Genomic DNA, 20,328 nt, shown 5'->3' with positions numbered 1-20,328 from the left:
ACATTGTAGATTTTTTTTTTCTTTTGTCCTTCAAAACATTTTCGTCCTTCGCAACCATTCGCCGCTAGTTCAGTCATTTCTATATTGCATAAAAGAAAAAAAAAAACGAATAAACCGTTTAGGTGCACACATAAGTAGCTCAGGAAAGAATTTTACTCCGCTTCATCGGCGTGCCAGCCTTTCCAGATGTCAGTTGCTGCTTTGTTGCATTGGGGATTATGTAACGAGACAATGAAAGTATCCTCAGATAGCCCGCCCAACATCCGCCTGGAATACTTGTTATCCTAGCGTTGTTCTCGCTGCCAGCCGTACAGTAAACAAAAATAAATATTTAAGTTAATCAGAGCCAGTCTCGTATGTCAACCTTTTAACTGTCGATAAAAATTTGACTTTTTGAATGGACGAAAAGCTCTTGTGGCTTTTACGGTAGGAGCTTGTTGTGTGAGAATATTTAAGGAGTTATCTTCTGGCTACAGTTGCAGTACGACAGTTTGGATGTGCAGCGTGACAGTGGTTCATAAAAACTATCGCATGATTATGTTCGATCTCTTTCTGAGGAGAAGCTCAGTAACGAAAGGTTCCAGTATCTAGTAGCGAAGGGCCATCACTCTTCTTTAAGTAAGTAGCCATTATGTTTCATATCGTTGATAGAGGTAAAGAATTTTTAAATTCCTTTATTTATGCGGTTCTTCTTTGGTTTGTTGCACGTAGTGCGGCCAGTGTCGGCAGCATGTTTCATTTCATTAATTGTTATCACTGTAGATACAATGTGTAGTACCTGCAACATTTTTGCTTCAAGGAACACTGAATTACTTGAATAACTTTCTTGAACGTGCTCAAGTTTTATATATTATCAGCGTCAAGTAATCGAAGTCAAACTATCACATTGGCGTGGACATTGTATTTCTTGATAAAAAAAAAAAGATAGTGATTAATTACATGTTAAATTTGATATAATTCACTATTATGTATTTTTCAATCAACATTCGTATTATATATAATATATATGTGTATAAATGTACACACACACACACACACACACACATATATATATATATTATATATATATATATATATATAATATATATATATATATACACGCATTCTGCATTTACACTCGTGCCACGGCCGCAGCATGTAAGCAACGGTGCAGATTACTTCCTGTCTTGTGAGGTTGATTAGTAAAAGAAAATACAAAGCTCTTTGTATCGTAAAGATATCATCTAAAAATTAATTAGTCTTCGATCCACTTATATTGAAAGATGTTCGCTATATCAGTCTCAAAGTACTTGAGCGGTGCGTTAATAAATACCTTTCTCCGTTCGTCTTCCTCTACGTTGCAGCTTACTATCTGCTTAACCCCAACCTTCTGTGTGTTTACATTGTTTTCACTTGTATTTTTGCAGAGGTGATATAGTGATAAACAAACGTTGTGAGTGATTAGTACGCTTTTTTGTTTGTACCCTGTTAACATTAACATGAGATGACACTATTAATAGTGTTCAGCGTGCATTGATTTTGTGCGTTTCCTCACTTTATGTCGGTTGTATATGCAATTGTTTTAACGTTTCACACATGACATTCCCAGTACAGAATTTTTTTTACCGGACCTGGAGGAAACAACCAGTAAATGAGACGAAAAAAATTTTGAAAATTACTGCATTCTCTAACGTTATAGTAAATTGATTATGTCTATGTATTAGTGTGTGTAGGTTATTCAGAACTACTAACGAGCCCTCTCTGTAAGAGTTACATGAACGGGCTAATTTGGAAGTTTTATTTATCAGTAGTTTAAGTGGGAATGTGGTTCTTATTTATTGGGGGCGATGATGTTTGAAGCATCATCTGTTATGGGAAACAACAATATATATATATATATTATATATATATATATATATATGTGTGTGTGTGTGTGTGTGTGTGTACATGTTTTTTTCCGCGCTCGCGTTCAAGGAATGCTCAGAAAACTGTAAAAAGGCATGACTTTGAATAATAGAGCGATGAAGTCAAAAGCAAATAAAATGGTCAGATTTGAGGACGTGACAGATTTACCCGAGAGCAGAAAGGACAAAACTCATTAGGAAATTTAATGATAAACAGAGAGCACTATTATAACCGCAAAAGATAAAGGAGCTTAGATTAGAAGAGGAGATAAATGAATCGGTTTGTTTGTATCAGCATTAAAAACGGTCCATTATGAAAAGTGGTGATAGAAGGGATAAGTCAAGGGGTTCATACGAGAGGCGACAAAGGCAGTAGAAACTGTCAATCGCAACGAAGTCAAAGTGAAGGTTACGAAAGCCTTGGAGTGACGCAGCCGAACTGACGCTGAGAACATAAGTTATTTAAAGTGGGTTTACTTAGTGAGATGATGTCAGTCCGCAAAATGGATAAATAAATAAACGGAATAATAATAGTAATTGAATAAGTCTAAAGTTTAAGGAACTTTGAATTGATGGCACTTAAAGTTTCCGAAACTGGGTTGTGCTGAACATCCAAGAAACGCCGTCAGTAATCAGACAAACTACTGCTAATTTTTTTTTTTTTTTTTTTTACGTTTCATCTTTTATTCATCAGTTAGGGCAGTGGTTTCCAACCTGTGGGGCGCGCCCCCTTGGGGGGCTCGAAGGACTGCCATGGGGGACGCCAATGCTTGTTGAAGTGGATAATTATATCTGAAAACTAATAATTATGATGGAATTCAGAATTTTAAAATACTGAGAAATATATCAAATATAAATATGAAATTTAGCTGTCTAAATATATAAACTATTTTAAATTCTATATTAAGGAATTAATATATATATATATATATGATATATATATATATAATATAATATTGTGAATTATTGACATGTGCCGACTATACGAGCTAATTACAGTATTTAAGGAAGGGGGGGGGGGGGGCGTTGGCCGCAAAGAATGTGCCATTCAATGAAGGGGGGCGAGAATTAGAAAAGGTTGGAAACCACTGAGTTAGAGAATGAATGAAACAGCCTTTCTGTAGCGAGTTCTCCCCCTTATGAAGATTAAAGTTATTTCTAAAAATAAATGTGCTCTTAGACATATGCATGTGCAATTTACGTAAGTGCACTTCATGTAGGTGCATTCTTACAATAGTCATTATATGTGAGTAGATGCACACCTTTCGTCTTCGAGGATTTAACGACATTTCTGACCTTTTCAACTGCCATACCCGTCGAACAAACTAAAAAAAAAAAAGGTAGGGTGATGGAATACTATATTGACGGTACATGGCTACGAAGCAAAGATGAAGGAAAGATAGAAACCAAAGATGCCAGAAAATCGGGCATTTCTCATTAGACGAAGGGAAAGAAAAACGAACATGGAGTGTATAGTTTATATCTCATCGCAAGCACTATTTTTCCCATAGGAGATAACTGCTCAAGTGCCTTCCGATGAGGTTACGAGATTCACTGATGAATTTTACCCATGATTAAATATCGTTTCGTCTGCCACACTTCAAACAATTTCCATGCCGATGGTCCTCTGAAAAAAATCCACGATATCAAGTACTCTTTCCTTTCAATACCTCCATCACCCCACCCGGTCCAGAACTTTCTTAGGGATCCTTTTCAAAGGCATCTGGTGCCTTTGAATTGCCACAAATCCTAAAGTACCATTTTACCTACTTCAACATTTGCGTTAAACATAATCTCTCTCTCTCTCTCTCTCTCTCTCTCTCTCTCTCTCTCTCTCTCTCTCTTCCTTAAATCTGTAAATTACAATAATTTCATTTCTCTGGGATTTGCATTTCTGTCAGTCATGCACTGGTCGCGTTCGACGCACAAACAGAGGAACCTGCGTTTGATTCTTCAAATCGCCCACGTATAAATATTAGCTTCAACTAGTCGCTGTGCAAGAGCCCAGCTTGGCATAAGCCGGTTTACTCAAAAACAGTCCAGTTTAATCTAAACAAGCCGGTTTAATCAAATCCAAACAACCTGACCGAGAAAGCCTCAGCCATCTTCAGCTCTCGCACCATCGTGGCATCTGATAACCCAACGACATTCCGTTCTACTTTTCAGGTATACCATAGGTCAGCGTACATCCTTCATGTTTCTTTTCATCGCTTTTCGTTTGTACGTGATTAGCCCTACAGTTCTTGCATTTTCCTCTTATTCAAGCAGCCATATCAGGAAAGATACAAGTTGGGGCTTGGATATTCAAAAGCACATGTTGTATTGCCCTCTCTAAGCGAACGATATTGAAACCACGGAAGGAATTTTTGACGTTTAGAGAGAGTAGTGACCAGATCTTTTAACCTTGAACTATATATAGGGTCGAGAGAGTGAGAGAGATAAGCGAGAAAGACCAATTAAGAAAAACGGGAATGGTATCCTCTATATGTAACGTTTCAAGGCCAACAGGCTCTGATGACGGTTAGGATCCGTCTAGCCGATTTCTTTGGGACACTTCACCTGAATTAATTTACTGTTCCCAGAAGAACTGTCATAGTAATTTGCATTGAGCCATATAATATAAAAGCAATACAACCAGATCAAGTAGCCTGGACGACAGACTGTTCCCTGACAAGCTTCTTTGTTCGGTTGTTGCTGTGAGATACGCTGTGACGGTAAACGTACGTAGCCGCCTCGGGGAAACGATGCAAGGCGCTCTTAGCAACTAGCGAGAACTTGAAAGCAAAAAACCAACTCGCACTTGTCATGCTCTCCCAACGACCCAACTTCACCCATAAAGTATATATATATATATATATATATATATATATATATATATATATATATATATATAGTGTGTGGGTTCCATTATAACGGCTTCAGTTTTCAAAATTTAAACCCATTTCCATGCTTTTTTATACTTACAAAGTTTCTGCGGTTAGGCTTTTGCGATTTTTGGGAATATGTTCAAGATCAGTCCCACCACAATTGCAGTTCTGACTGACAAGCATTTCGTCGGGTCTTACATGGAACACTTTCTTTAACCCGTTGGGTTATGAAAGTTTATTCGATGACCAAATTTTCAAAAGGAACACATCTTTTCAGTGATGACGAACATGGTGTGTGGGTGTGAGCCCTGCCCAACGTTTGATCCAGGCTTGAATACGATATAATTATGCTTGAATGTTATTTAACTGTATTCCTCCTCGCGGGCCAGATATGTTGACTTTGGATTGTATTTGTGCTGTAATTTACACTTTTACTCTTCTGCACATTTCGTGATTTCTCTCTGACCTTTCTAATGAGAAACCCTAGTCCTGCTTTCTTCGTGCTTGTGTGTGTGTGTGTGTGTGGCCAAAAGCATGTGTCGCTGAATAAATTAAACCTTTATTCTCTTGTTTTCCATCAAATGCCAACCCCATAATGTATTCTGCCTGGCGTTGGAATTTGTGTGAGATCATTAACTGCAGTTTCAATGCAAGACAATATGTTTTCCTATTTTTGTTTATCAGAACAAAATAACTCAAGTTTATTTTGTACTTCTACAAACTCTTATATCCTTGAAATTTCAATCTTAAGCTCTAATTTCCATACTTTTGGTATGAAATTAAGTTTTAAAAGTTTTTCTAAATTTAAATTCTAAACTAGAGTCCTAAATTATCTGGTTATTCAAATACTTTTATGAATATGTTATCATATTTAGATTACTTATTTCTAAGTAAAACTGACGTTTCTTCAAAATATTAACATCCGGTGAATGTAAATAGGAGAGCAGTCGTGTGGCTTTTATTCCGACATAATATTTGATTATATAGTATGTGTATATATATACTCTATATGTATATGTATATATATATATATATATATATATATGTGTGTGTGTGTGTGTGCGTGTATATATATATATATCTATATATATATATATATATATATATATATATATATATATATAATGATTTGAGTGTTGTTAACCTCAGTCATGTGACTTTTATCCGAGATGAATATTGTATGAAGTTTTCTGTAACACAAGGGATTTATTGTTGCAAAAAGAGTAGACTTTAGTTGGCGTTTCAGAGTCAGTTAATCCCTAGCTTAAGTAGAGCATCAAAGTTTTAAACTTTCATTTTCAAATTGCTCAGTTACGTCAGGCGTCTTGACTTTTGTTTGCTTTACTCACCATTGTTGAGGGTCCAAATTCATTTTGGTTGGTTATCATAAGTCATCGAAGGTATTTTTACATTAAATTTGCCTGTAGAATGAACATATTTGCAATCTTCCGTACATATTAACGATAAATTTGGGGTTTGTTTTAGTCACGTTAATAAGTCCTACAAAGACGAATAACGTAGAAATGCCTCAACATCGCTGCCGTTTTCTTCCTCTCTGTTTAATCTCTCTCCATAGCAAAGAGTGGCTCTGTTCCCCCTAGGCTATTCCGCTCTCGCCGTTGGAACAAAGAAAGAGCATGCCAAAGATCCTGGCAACCATGGAGGCAATTGAGTTTTGGTAACACTGACGGGGACAATGAATTCCAAAGGTACATTGCCAATTTCAGTTCGTTTCATTCAACTATTTCGTTATTTACGACTTCTTCCCTTTACTTGTTTCCCGATCCTTCTGTTAGCTGTCTTTTACGTCACTAATGTTGCCCTTTGACAACAGATAACTAATGTTTTATTACTTTTTTTTTATCGAAACGTTGGAAGCGTCTTGGACGCCAAGCGTTGGATGCACGCGAACAGGCTTCCCTCCCGAGTTTCCGTTATGTAACGTTACGTAACTCATCTCGAGGTATGGAAACGAAAGGGAAATGGCAACACTGTTTTCTTCTGTTGCAACGAAAAGCGGGAAAGAAAGTTTTATATATCTGCAGTAAAGAAACAAAGCGAAATTATGACCGCAAATATAATCACTATAGTAACAATGACGCTAGCATAAGTTTCTCTTTAAATTCTTGTGATATGCAACGAAATATCAGATGTGTGTAAATGCAGAAGTGTCGCGACGTGATATAACGAATGGAAATGATAAGAAAGAAACGAAAATTAGATTGTGAAAATGATGTAGACAGATCATTCTTAAGTCTTGTGTTTTCATCTTCTTTAATATAAATTCATGAGTTGATGAAAGCCAAACAAACGTGTACGTTTGAGTGTGAAATCTAAAGAAATTATTTCAAAAATAACATTTCCACTAATTTTACTCTCTCTCTCTCTCTCTCTCTCTCTCTCTCTCTCTCTCTCTCTCTCAAGGATGCAGTGACTAGCCTATTTGTAGACACATGCAAATAAATATTCACTTTTAATAGCATGGATTGTGTATAGTTGATAAAATAATTGTGGAAATATTTTGAATGTCCCATCACACATCCAATACGCAGCAGTTGCAAGTATGTCTGACGTAGTTTTGCTAGCGAATATTAGTATTTCATGGGAATCACTTTCATCATAAACTAAAAACTTTTCTGCACCATTCCCTATGGTAATTGTTTTAAAATCTTCGGGTAGATTAATCTCTAAAAGTGAACTCGGTTCCGGAAAGCAGGCTTTCATTTTTTGCCTTTTCGTTGAATGCATTTCGTAAGTGCTTTTCTTTTCGGCATGCAAGATGAAGTTTCACAATCAATATTTTGCACAGTGTTAGCAATGACTCTACGTGGCGATGCAGCTGAATCAGACAGAAGCTTGTTCTCTTAGCATACTTAAGGCAATCTTAGCTTTTTCCTGTGGCACATCATGTGCATGTGAATGCTTTTGGCCTAAAACTACATCACTATTATCACTATAATCAACCGCAGTTGTAGCAGTTCCTTCACTGCCTTTGATGACGCATCTCCAATTTTGTTTTTCTTTACTGGTTGTATTCCTTCGGTAAACATATCCCTCGTGACATATTTGATCACATCCTTTTTGCGATTTTATCACTTTCATGTTGATGGGCTGTTCATTTGAAATAGGTAAAATCCAACAGACTAATAAGCAAGATCACATATAAGGAAATCCAAATCACTTGATGTCTGTTGTCAAACTAAAACTAATATTCTAAATATCTTAGATACCGTCAGAAGTAACTGTTTTGACCAAGCCATTTTAGAACTTAGCTGTTTTGGACAAGCTATTTTGGAACTGACTGTTTTGGACAAGCTATTTTGGAACTAACTATTTTGGACAAGCTATTTTGGAACTAGCTGTTTTGGACAAGCTATTCTGGAACTAGCTGTTTTGGTACACTAGCTATTTTGGTATGTTAGCTATTTTTGAATTAGCTCTTTGGACTAGCTATTTTGGGACTAGCTGTTTTGGAACTAGCTGTTTTGCGTTTCACCCTCCCTCCCACCCATCCCCGACTCCAACTTGGGCTGACTGCATCTTATGCAAGGAATTCTCCTTATCATGGTTACCAGAACTTATGCAAACATTTGAGTATATTTGCTGAACAGAATTTTCACTTCATGCGCTTCTTGACTTTTGAAGATAGTCTGCGTTCTTCATCTGAGGATTTAATATCCCACAAAAGAAATAACTGAGATGATTCTTGTTTTAAGCTCATGTACATATTCCTACTTCCACGAGAAAGAACTTAAGATATCATAAGGCTTAGATATACTATATAAGTTAATACACACAGACACATATATATGCATATATGTATGTGTGTGTATGTCGGAAATTTCCTAAGTTGCTGTTAGCTCTACGTGAATAGGCAAAACATATACCTATACGTGTATGCGTTTGTCTGAAAGTATTTCATATATGTATATATATATATATCATATATATATACTCTATATATATATATATATAATATATGATATATATATAAATATATATTATATATGAATATGTATGTACGTATAGTTTTTTCCTATCCCTGTAAAACTTAACACAAGATTATAAAATTTCAAACACGCATACCATATGTTTGTTATTTGTATATATATATATATATATATATATATATATATATATATATATATATATATATATATATATGTGTGTGTGTGTGTGTGTGTGTATTATATATATATATATATATATATATATATATATATATATATATATATATATATATATATAGTGTGTGTGTGTATATAGATAGATAAATAGATAGATAGATAGATACGTGTGTGTTGTGTATTAACTCATAATGCCACGATGATATTTTAACGTCTTTCAGTCCTCAGATAAAACATATATATATATATATATATATATATATATATATATATATATATATATAATATCGATTAACTTGAATCTTTCAGAGGTTACTTAAATGGTGACGGGGATAACTTACAACGAATCTCGTGTCGGAGACTGATTCAAGGACAGAATGTATTTGGTTTGCGGGTGGGGTTTGAATTGCAAATACCTTCTAGTCACGTAGTGTTGTCCCTATTGTTTGTTATGTGAGATAATGAAAGCTTTATTTGATGGAACTGTTATAAGGAAAACATTGTTTAAAAGCCCAGCTCTGAGTATAACAGTTTCGTATAAATATTCCTGGTGATGCAGTAAACATTTTTGTCAAGATAGTTGTATATTTTTTTATAAAATGTCGAAATATTTCTTAAAGAACACTTAATGGTCAAATCAAACTTGAAGTGTAGAAATGGGTTAAAAGTTGCAATAATAATGTTTCGAAATGTAAATATTGTTTGATTTAAAGTTTTGTTTGCCTTAAGGTTCGTTTTAAAACCTTAAAGCACTTGACAACTTCTGTCAGTGTACAGAAAAATATGAAACAATTCAAGCGAATTAAGAGGAAAACTCTCTCTCTCTCTCTCTCTCTCTCTCTCTCTCTCTCTCTCTCTCTCTCTCTCTCAAAACTACTTGTTGTCAATATGTGACGTGAGGAGTTAGAGTTGTATTGATAATTCTTTGGGAACAAATTGTTGTATGGTACTGTCCCGCCCCCCTCCGCCCCTATTTCCTTTAATTAGCATTATGATCATTTATTTATACTTCAAATGAGACTGTGGTTTCTCCCATTCACTCTTCGCCCCTATATACCTTTTTCCTTGAGAAATGGGGTGGTACAGGATATCAACAGCGTTCCTATTCTCTCTCTCTCTCTCTCTCTCTCTCTCTCTCTTCAAGACTTGAGAGAGAGAGAAATTTGTGAACGGGCCCATTGGGCAGGACCACTGCCAAGAGCAACTTTGAACCCTATGACGTGAATGCGAAGGCAGGCCTAATTTGGTTCTCTCTCTCTCTCTCTCTCTCTCTCTCTGACCTGTTCTTTCCTATTATCTCTCGATGGCCTTGGTCTGCCCCGGGTATGTTTTGGCCCGCTGGCAACAACATGTGGCCCAAGATTGACGTCAGAATACACCAGAAGGGTCTAGAATCGACTGGTTTTGTGGGGACTGGCTCTGGACGATGCTTCTGGAAAACTCCCCAAGCTTTCTCCTGAGTTAGTTTGGTTTTTATAAACCATAAATCTAGTTCTCCCATTATAATTTGTAGAGTACTTTTCCTTAGTTCTTGTAACCTTTTGTTATTAAGTGTTTTCCATGATTCTTGTATCTTTAGCTCATTCATTTTCAAAGAAGACTTAATTTTCATCTTTTATGCATTATTTTAAAACTTAAGGCATATTGTCTTTACCCTGGTCTGGGTAACTTCCTCTTTTGAGAATTAGGAATGGTGTTTCCTTACGAATTACTACAATATTTCTTCTTTTCGTTTATATATATTTATGTGTGTGTGTGTGTGTGTGAATTTTTATCACATCACCGTGATTCATATACATGCATTAGCTACAAAATGTCCTCTGATATCCAATTCGCCCTACCTCAGAATTAATATTTTCATATAATGTATGAAAATAAAATAGTTTTTGTAAATAGAAAGATAACGTTAGTCACATCCACTGACAGTTGATATTTAATGACCCTCTCAGAAGTACGATGTAGTTCAGGCAAAGAAATGATATTCTGACCAAATGATTTCTGTAAGATGGCGTCGCAACTTCTGTGGTCATCGGCTGAACCAGTGTGTCGGTGTAACATTGGGAAATGGCAGTAGACAATGGGAATACATTACACACATACACACACACACACACACACACACACACATATATATATATATATATATATATATATATATATATATATATATATGTGTGTGTGTGTGTATGAATATATGGTGAATTACTCTTTTGAGTGAACCGTATAAGGAGATAGAGATAATACACTACTGTATAAATGATACTCGTTACGAATTCAGAAGTGGTAATAAATCACTTCTGATAAATCATAATGTAATAAGATACCTTGCTTAGTGCAAGTTAGTTTTATGCAAGCTAAGAGTCATTCAAATATGAAAAGGACTGAATGTCGCAATCAAGAAAAATACCATGTAACGTTTCCCAATCTTTGTTTCGATACTAAAGTTTTTATTATTATTATTATTATTATTATTATTGAAAAAGAAACCCACAAATTCAATTTGTAACTTGTTTACTTCTAAGTATTTACATTTAGTTTTACTCCACACTCGAGTACTTTCAGGCCCTTCTGTGGCCCATTCTCAAGAGATGTTGGGATGTTAGCCTGGGTCAAGGCCCAGCAGTCTTCTGGAACTTCCAGAAGACTGCTGGGCCTTGACCAGGCTAACATCCCAACATCTCTTGAGAATGGGCCACAGAAGGCCTGAAAGTACTCGAGTGTGGTTAGTAAAACTAAAGTAAATACTTAGAAGTAAACAAGTTACAAATTGAATTTGTGGGTTTCTTTTTCAATCTTCAGAAGAAAACTGAAAGAAGTTTTTGTTTGGTTCATTATTATTATTATTATTATTATTATTATTATTATTATTATTATTATTATTATTATTATTATTGTTGTTATTATTATTATTATTATTGTTGTTGTTGTTGTTGTTGTTGTTGTGCGCTAACATAGATAAAGAAAGAACATATTTTAAAACCTAGGAGATTAACTGAGAGTAATCAAAATATGAAAAACTGAATGACGTAATTGAAAATAATCCAGGTAACATTCCTTCACCTTGTTTTGATACCTAATATTATTATTATTATTATTATTATTATTATTATTATTATTATTATTATTATTATTATTATTATTATTATTATTGGGGAAAACTCTCTATCACGAGAATTCATGAAATGTTCCAAAAGGTCCACAATAAAATCAACATTAGAATATCGTGTAAAACTTTGTAAAAACTTTACACGAAATTTTAACTTTTATATTATTGTGGACCTTTTCGAACATTATTATTATTATTATTATTGTTACTATTATTGTTATTGGAGAAGCAAATCCACAGTTATGTAAATGTACATATATTTAAATTTAAAAACAGCACGGATAGGAGAACCGGAACAGATTCCCGAAAGCTATCCGGGCTGTTTTTAAATTTAAATATATGTATATTACATAAATGTGGATTTGCTTCTCCATTTGAAGACTCGTGTTACTAGGAGGATTTTTTTATTATTATTATTATTATTATTATTATTATTATTATTATTATTATTATTATTATTATTGTTGTTGTTGTTGTTGTTGTTGTTGTTGTATGCTACCATATACAAAAAAAGAAATTTCCCATAAATCTTGGGAGCATAACCGAGTCTCCACGTAGCCCAAAATCTTATCCAATTAATGAAGGAGCAAATCGCCCAGTTTCCATGCTACAGTTCCTTTCTCCGCAGATCCGGTCAGATATGAGCAAAGGAACAGTAATCTTGGCCTACTCGGGTGGACTGGATACGTCCTGTATCCTGGTATGGCTTCGAGAGCAAGGATATCAAGTTGTGGCCTACATGGTAAGTGGTTTCATCGTTTGAACAGAGTATCTAAGCTATTAGCATACAGCATAACAGGTTTCCTCAACCTGAATCCGCAGAATCATAAAGTAGTTTTCTGATGTTCAGTTGTAACTGGTTGAAGAATCCATTATGACTTCAACGTGTTGATTAATCTTGTAATATTGTCTTGTAACAAGTTTAGTCTTAATGTATAAAATCACATGATACAGTTAGTAATCATAAGGACAACTCCTCAAGTGATCATGTATTGTATTCTACGTGACAATTGGTGGCCCCTGTACCAACCTGACACTGAATTCTTTAATATCGCCTAATTATGCTTGACAAAGTAAAGGGGGTTTGCAAGATATGATATAACTTGAGCAATCTCTATACCTAAATTTGTATGGTGATACCATAGGAATGAATAATTGTTAAACGATCACTTACAACATGTTTGAGATTCTGTGCAATGTTACAATTAGTGAGCGATGCTGTTTTAAAATGGAAGTTGTCAGTTATTCTGTACTGTGCCCAAGCATGGTTAGAGATGTAATGCACTGATCCTTGCAGAGTCAATATATTCTGTGCCGAAATGCAGAATATATTTAATCCGTGTTCTATTTTTTCAGGCCGATTTGGGCCAAGATGAAGACTTCGAGGCGGCGAAGAACAAGGCTAAGAAGCTTGGCACCGTTGAGGTAATATCACCTGTTCATTGATCAAGTCGCATCATGTCTGTAGACAGTAGTCTTCCTCAAAAAATACACAAACACACACACAACACACACACACACACACACACACACACACACACACATATATATATATAATATATATATATATATATATACACACACACTTATATATAGTATACGCTATATATACACATATGTATATGATATATATGTTGTGTTTTTGTGTTATTTTCAAGCAAACTGTATACAATGTAACAAAAGACTACAAAGAAGGCTCTTTTTATCTTTTTCAGACAATGACTAAGGTTAAAAGGGAATATATAACCACTTTAATGCATGCAAAGGTCATTATACTTTTAGGGTAGTCGGGCAGAAGCAGCTATCTACGAATGTCTCGGGTAACTAGATAAACCAAAGAGGGGCAACAAACATCAACCAGGGCTACTGTTTTTATTTGTTTCTCTTTTAAACCTTCTTCCATCATCTTGGGTCCTAAGAGTGTGTAGACCTAATGTTACGAGGTTGCAGTACTTCTACATCTTATTATCGTTGAACCAGTCAACTTGGTACTTCACTTTTGTGTCTATGATATTAAATAACCAGACGGTTCCAATGCTAGGTCCTCAGACCAAAGTTTCAAAAATCAGTCGGTCATTCTTTTAGCCAGTTCAAACAGGACTGATTCATTTTATTTGGGCCTGACAAGGAATTAAATTCCAGATTAAATCAACATAAGTATTTAGTTAGAACCGGTTGAAAGAGAATCATCTGTCTTTGTGCACACAGGGTTTATTCGGGTGATAGAATATATATATATATATATATATATATATATATATATATATTATATATATATATATATATATATATATATATATATATATATATATATATATATATATATATATATTCACCATCCAGATAATCATAATCTGGAGATAATGATTATCTGGTAATCATATAACTTGTGTAATCTTTTGTTTATATTTCAAAACGTACAATGTCTGTACACAATGGCCGTGTTCCTTTTTTGAATAAACATGCAACATGCTCATTATTCAAGACAGCTTCGGACAAAGGCTGAAACAAGTTTTTCGTTTTCCTAAAATATTCTTAGGTTTTTAATCACAACGTATCTGATTTAGGAACCATCTTTGTGTATTCGTTCTTGTTTTTGCTCGCCTTTTGCATGAAGACACAAGACCTGAAATAACGCGAATGAACAGTCATCGCGTTAGCAACCGTTAAAACATTAAAATTCTTGAAGATGATGAGGTTTCTTGTTGTTGTTATTATATATTGAGGCAAATTAATTAAATAAAGGATCATGTTTCGAATGTCTCTCCTTAGGTGATCGTGGAGGACCAAAGGCAGGAACTGGTGGAGGAGTTTGTGTGGCCCGCAATTCAGGGAGGCCTAATTTATGAAGATCGCTACTTGCTGGGCACTTCCATTGCCAGACCTTGCATCGTCAAAGGGCTAGTTAAGGCTGCCAGGAGATATAGAGCTCGTAAGTCTCTCTCTCTCTCTCTCTCTCTCTCTCTCTCTCTCTCTATATATATATATATATATATATATATACATATATATGTATATATATATATATATTATATATGTATGTATATATGTGTGTGGTGTGTGTGGTCTGCTGCTGCTAAGCACACCTTACCCTCAAAAAAGACTGAGTTCAATTCCTGAGCGGGACGGGATGAATTAGGAACATCCCGTTAAATCCCAATCAGCTTCTGTTGACCCATGCCATGAATTCTGTATCTGATAGCTATTCAGCTATGGAGGCTTGCAGTTAGAGTGTCCGTGTTCCTCGAGTATTAAGTCTCAGATTGGTGTTTTCTTGTACGTATTCATTTATTTCTTCACCAGTTTCCTTATCATTTCGCAGAGTATGTCTGCCACGGTGCAACAGGAAAAGGTAACGACCAGGTGCGCTTCGAATTGGGATGTTATGCCTTGGCTCCTGACCTTAAGGTAAAAGTAAATAAAAGATCCACTCCTTTGTTTTCTCTCATATATATATATATATATATATATATATATATATATATATATATATATATATATATATAAGCATGTAAAATACATTTCATAAGACACACAAATATAAGCTAAAATAACATCGCAAGAGATAACAAAGTTCACCCGGAATTGTAAGGACTACTTTATAGTGGAAAAATATATATTATAAAGTTAGTATGGTCAATCCTTATGTCAATCGTCCTTACCTTTTTTGTTTGTGTTGCAGGTATTGTCTCCGTGGAAAGACCCCAAATTCTACGAGAGATTCCCAGGACGGAAGGAGCTCTTTGATTACGCAAAACTTCATGACATCCCTCTCCCAGTCACACCCAAGTCTCCCTGGAGTATTGATGCTAATATAGTTCATGTTAGGTGTGTATTGTAGTTTTTCTTATATATAATGTAGCTTTTGATCGATGAGTGATATTTCTTTTAAAGTGGTTTTTAGTGTGATAATTTATGGATTTTCTCAGTGATTTTTGTCTCTCACTCTCTCAAGCACATAAAAACATATTTCACCAACACACTGCGCCACTCACCTTTATCCTGTGCACGCTCTCGAGCCTCGCTGATACTAAGGTCCAAAAGTTCCAACACCATCCAGCCAACATTTCCATTTTTTGTATAATTTCAACGCTCTTTCCTCCTCCATTATTTCTACATGACAAAACCACCTCAAAACGCACTTATGCAAGTCTGATTTTCCTCCTCCTCTCCAGCTACGAATCAGGAGTACTGGAGAATCCAGCCACATTCCCACCAGAAGGAATATTCCAGATGACAGTTGACCCTGAAAAAGCACCCGATACCCCACAGATGATGACCATCAACTTCAAGGAAGGTAAGAATAAATGGGTATTTTTCTTATAAGAAGTATTACTTTTTCTTGTTGGTTTCTTTAGTAAAAAAATCCATTTTGTAGCAAAATATAAGTTTTTTTCTGGTACAAAATCAGTAGGTACTACATGCACAGACAGAGAGATTCAAAAGCAAGTTATTTAGGTAGCCATGCTATCGTTCTCAGACTGAGCTGGCCTTAAACCAGCCTATATAGGCTCGTGCAAATCCCAATAAGGGTTAGTAGGGCAAACAGCACCGTCATAACAACACATCCTTAAATCCTTTGCATTCCTGAAGGGTATCCTACCAGCGTCCTGCTGACTGGTGATGCAACCAACGTGACCAGCCCCCTAGAGATCTTCACCACCTGCAATCGCGTTGGCTCGAAGCATGGCGTTGGGAGAATCGATATTGTGGAGAATAGATTCGTAGGACTCAAGGTATGTTGTGTTTTCAGGCGTAAGCAATACTTCATGAATTTGTTAGGTTTAAGGTATGAATGATGTTGGACTGTAGGTGTTTTATGTTTGCCTTAAAGTGAGGAATGAGACGAGAGATTTTAGGTGTATGTTGGGCCTTTGATTTAATGTATCAAACCTCAAGTATGATATTCCAGACAAAAGACGTTGTAAGCAGAATTTACGTGTTATGTTTTGTGCCTAATGTCTTAAAATACAGTTCTTAACATGGATGTATTAAAAGCATACCATGCTGGACTGCAAAAACGGTATATCAGACGTAAGCTACGTAATTTGTACTTTAAGAATATGTTGGTGCGAGACTTGGGGTATGATAAGTCGAATTTCAAGTGTGATATTCCAAACTACAGATATATTGTGCCAGACTATTGACAAGATAAGATGGTCTTATATGCGTACTCCATTCCATCCCTCTGCTGTCCTGCAGCGGCTGTATGTTCTGTTTATACTCTGATTTACCTGTTCAGATATTGGTAATCATATTTATATGTGTTGTTCATTTTCTTTTCCAAAGTCCCGCGGCATCTATGAAGCACCTGGTCTGACCATCTTGCACAAAGCGCATCAAGATCTTGAGCTGTTTTGTCTCGACCGAGAAGTAAGGAAACTGAAGTCTTATCTGAGCGAGCGCATGGCTGAACAAGTATACAATGGTCAGTATGACTCTCTCTCAAATTGACATCTATAAGCATTTTTATCATTTTCGACGAAGAGAAAGCACTTCCCCTTCGTCCACTTGAAATTAAATCATCTATGAATAGGATTAAAAGCATCAGTGAAGTCATATCAAGGCGTTCTTGCATACGCCCACTTTGCATCATCCTTGTCAATGCTTTCTTTTGTAACAAATAACATATTCGTCGTTGGCAATGAATATTGTGACTACAATTCATGCTATTCAGTCCTTAAAAACTTTTACAATGCAACCGTTGGTTGTCCTTTTTCAGGTTATTGGTATAGCCCAGAGTTTGAATTCACCCATAAGTGCATTCAGGAATCCCAGAAGAACGTGACAGGGTCTGTTACTTTGAAGATCTACAAAGGCCAAGGTGAGTCCCAATTCTCATCAAAGTTTCCTTATATAAGGCCAGCTGGAACCAGAGGAAGAAGAGTGATGAGACAAACGAGAAACTCATTTCGTGAGATTTTATGGTAACGTTGATCTAGCCATGGCAAAGCTTGGTTTGAAATAGTCTTAAAAAGTGGAGTTACAAGGATTAGGATGTCTGGATGAGAGCAACAGGAAGGGAAACCCCTACTATTTAAAGAATGTGGTTAATAAGTTGGCCTAGAAGGAAAACTTAGGCATGCCCCTTGTTCTCGTAGTCCTACCTGTGGCCATGATAACCCTGGATGATTACGTGTTCCAAAAAACATTTTACTGATTCAAATCTGTGTGCTTAGGCTTAGATTTTATCTTGTAGGCTTAGATTTTATCTTGTAGACCCTGAAGGTATGGTTACGGCAAATTTGATGCTTAAGCTGTATGTTTTGATAGCTGAAATTCTTTCCAAACTAGTTGCCAAAAGACCAAGTGAAGGGTTGCAGTTCACGCTTAATCTCTTTTATTTTAATGACAAAACACTTATCGTCTTACACTCATGACTGTTTAAGCATAGTTCTGTAACTGTTACAATTTTTACAAATAACATCTGATAATAAAAGTAAAATTATGAAAAATATTTTCAGGTAATATATATATATAGATATATATTATATATAGATATATAATATATAATATAAACATATAATATATATTATATATGTAGTATACCCATACATTATCTATATAATATAATATATATATATATATGTGTGTGTGTGTGTATGTGTGTGTGTGTGTGTGTCTGTGTGTATATACAATATATATGTGTGTGTGTACGTATGTGTTACTGCTTTGTGTAATATAACAGTTTCCTATTTTTCTTAAAAAAAAATAGGGGGCGTAAAACACCGAAAGAAATTCTAATTTTTTAAGAAGACACCATACTTAGCGGCGATACACATCGGCCATCGTTTAGATGAATACTAGGAGAAGGTGGGCTACAGAGGCAATGTTCATATAGGGGTCAGATCGTGTATAGACAGAACCAGTTTAAGGCGTTCCAACAGGATCTGTTTTCTCCCAAAACGCCGTAAACTGGTTCAATCTATAGGCTATCCAATCCCATATAAATGTTGCCTATGTAGCACCTTTTGCTAGTTTACACCGAGACCTGACCGATGTAAATTGACCGAAATATGGTAGCTTATTCAAATTTCCTGGTTTCTTTTATGCTCATTCTTAATAAAGATATTAAACTTAAATAACCTGAAACAGCAATTATATATATATATATATATATATCTATATATATATATATATATATATATATATATATATATATATAATATATATATATATATATATACTATATGCATGTATATAAAAAAGTAACCTTACTTATTTCTAATCCTTCCTTTAAAAACGATAATGATTCCCGGCAGAAAGTCGTGTTACCTGATACTTCTGTTTACATTTTTTTTGCATATTACTATACATATGATGAATCAAAATATGTGTATGCCAAATGACATAAGAATTCACTGTTAAAAGATCATTTAAGAATAACAAGTGACATATTTTCCATTCAAGACAAAGAGGACACCTAGGGAGTAATTCGTAGTTACATTAGAGTGCATACCCAATACAATTTTTGTATTTTATTAATTTACTTACTTTTTTATTAGTTTGTTAATTCATTTTTTCTTTAGTAAGTGATCTTTTCTTTCTGCACTTCCCATTACTTTCTGTTATTTCTTTCTAATGAACACTATATTCTTTAGAAGCTTGAATTTCAAGTCAATGGTCCCTGTGGGGTTGCTCCATATGAATAGGGTTCAACTTCCGAATAATAATAATACTAATAATGATAATAATAATAAATTTATCAACAACTCAGCCGTTTAACAACTGTGGCTACGTTTTTTTTCAGTGTACATTCTTGGACGACATGCTCCCGTGTCTCTGTACAATGAAGAGCTCGTATCAATGGATGTTCAGGGAGAATACGAACCGATGGATGCCAGGGGATTCATCAACATCAGCGCCCTCCGTCTCAAGGAACACCAGCGTGTGAAACAGACACTCCTGAAGCTTCAGAATTAGTTAAATAGATTCTGAAAGAAAGACAAGATGTCCTACGTGATTATTGGAAGGAACCACGTTGCACAATGGCCAGGGACATTTTTGAATATTTTCACATAGAAACATTCCTTACGAAATAAGGTCTGGTTATTTTCTGTTTCTTGTATTCCCTTTTTTAGGGTAAATGGGAACCATTTTCTTAATAAAAAAAACAAATCTGTACTTTCACCGAACAAGGAAGTTTGCCTGCATCACACTTGAAAACTAAAACTACCATTAAATTTACTTCCCTTTTGTAAAAGCATTTTTCTGAGCAGCGATCCTCATTATAAGCTTAGGGATAGATTAAATTCATTGGCCATTGCAATATTCAAATTATTCTGACTTAGAAACTATCATATTTTAGATATAAACACAGACTTATTACGGAGCATGTTTAAGCA

General features: G+C 35.1%; 1 protein-coding gene across 1 annotated transcript; it reads left to right on the top strand.

Annotated features, from left to right (window-relative positions):
* The first annotated feature begins 459 nt into the window (after positions 1-459).
* On the top strand, positions 460-20,053 carry LOC135225812 (argininosuccinate synthase-like). The gene is made up of 11 exons (XM_064265333.1): positions 460-618; positions 12,612-12,725; positions 13,340-13,408; positions 14,756-14,915; positions 15,306-15,391; positions 15,666-15,811; positions 16,159-16,280; positions 16,577-16,719; positions 17,273-17,411; positions 17,706-17,807; positions 19,734-20,053. Exons 2-11 carry the CDS (start codon positions 12,624-12,626, stop codon positions 19,904-19,906), a joined length of 1,242 nt encoding a protein of 413 aa, XP_064121403.1. The 5' UTR covers positions 460-618; positions 12,612-12,623; the 3' UTR covers positions 19,907-20,053.
* The last annotated feature ends 275 nt before the right edge of the window (positions 20,054-20,328 follow it).

This window comes from Macrobrachium nipponense, chromosome 20 (assembly GCF_015104395.2).
Source record: "Macrobrachium nipponense isolate FS-2020 chromosome 20, ASM1510439v2, whole genome shotgun sequence".
Taxonomy (NCBI): Eukaryota; Metazoa; Arthropoda; class Malacostraca; order Decapoda; family Palaemonidae; genus Macrobrachium; species Macrobrachium nipponense.
The sequence above is the reverse complement of the archived record's forward strand: the minus strand, read 5'-3'. Positions and strand labels throughout refer to the sequence as shown.

Excerpts from the sequence above, each read along its gene's own strand:
- LOC135225812 (XM_064265333.1), top strand. The coding sequence starts at position 12,624 with ATGAGCAAAGGAACAGTAATCTTGGCCTACTCGGGTGGACTGGATACG. Across the intron at positions 13,409-14,755 it reads AGAAGCTTGGCACCGTTGAG|GTGATCGTGGAGGACCAAAG; the intron begins GTAATATCACCT and ends GTCTCTCCTTAG. Across the intron at positions 14,916-15,305 it reads TGCCAGGAGATATAGAGCTC|AGTATGTCTGCCACGGTGCA; the intron begins GTAAGTCTCTCT and ends ATCATTTCGCAG.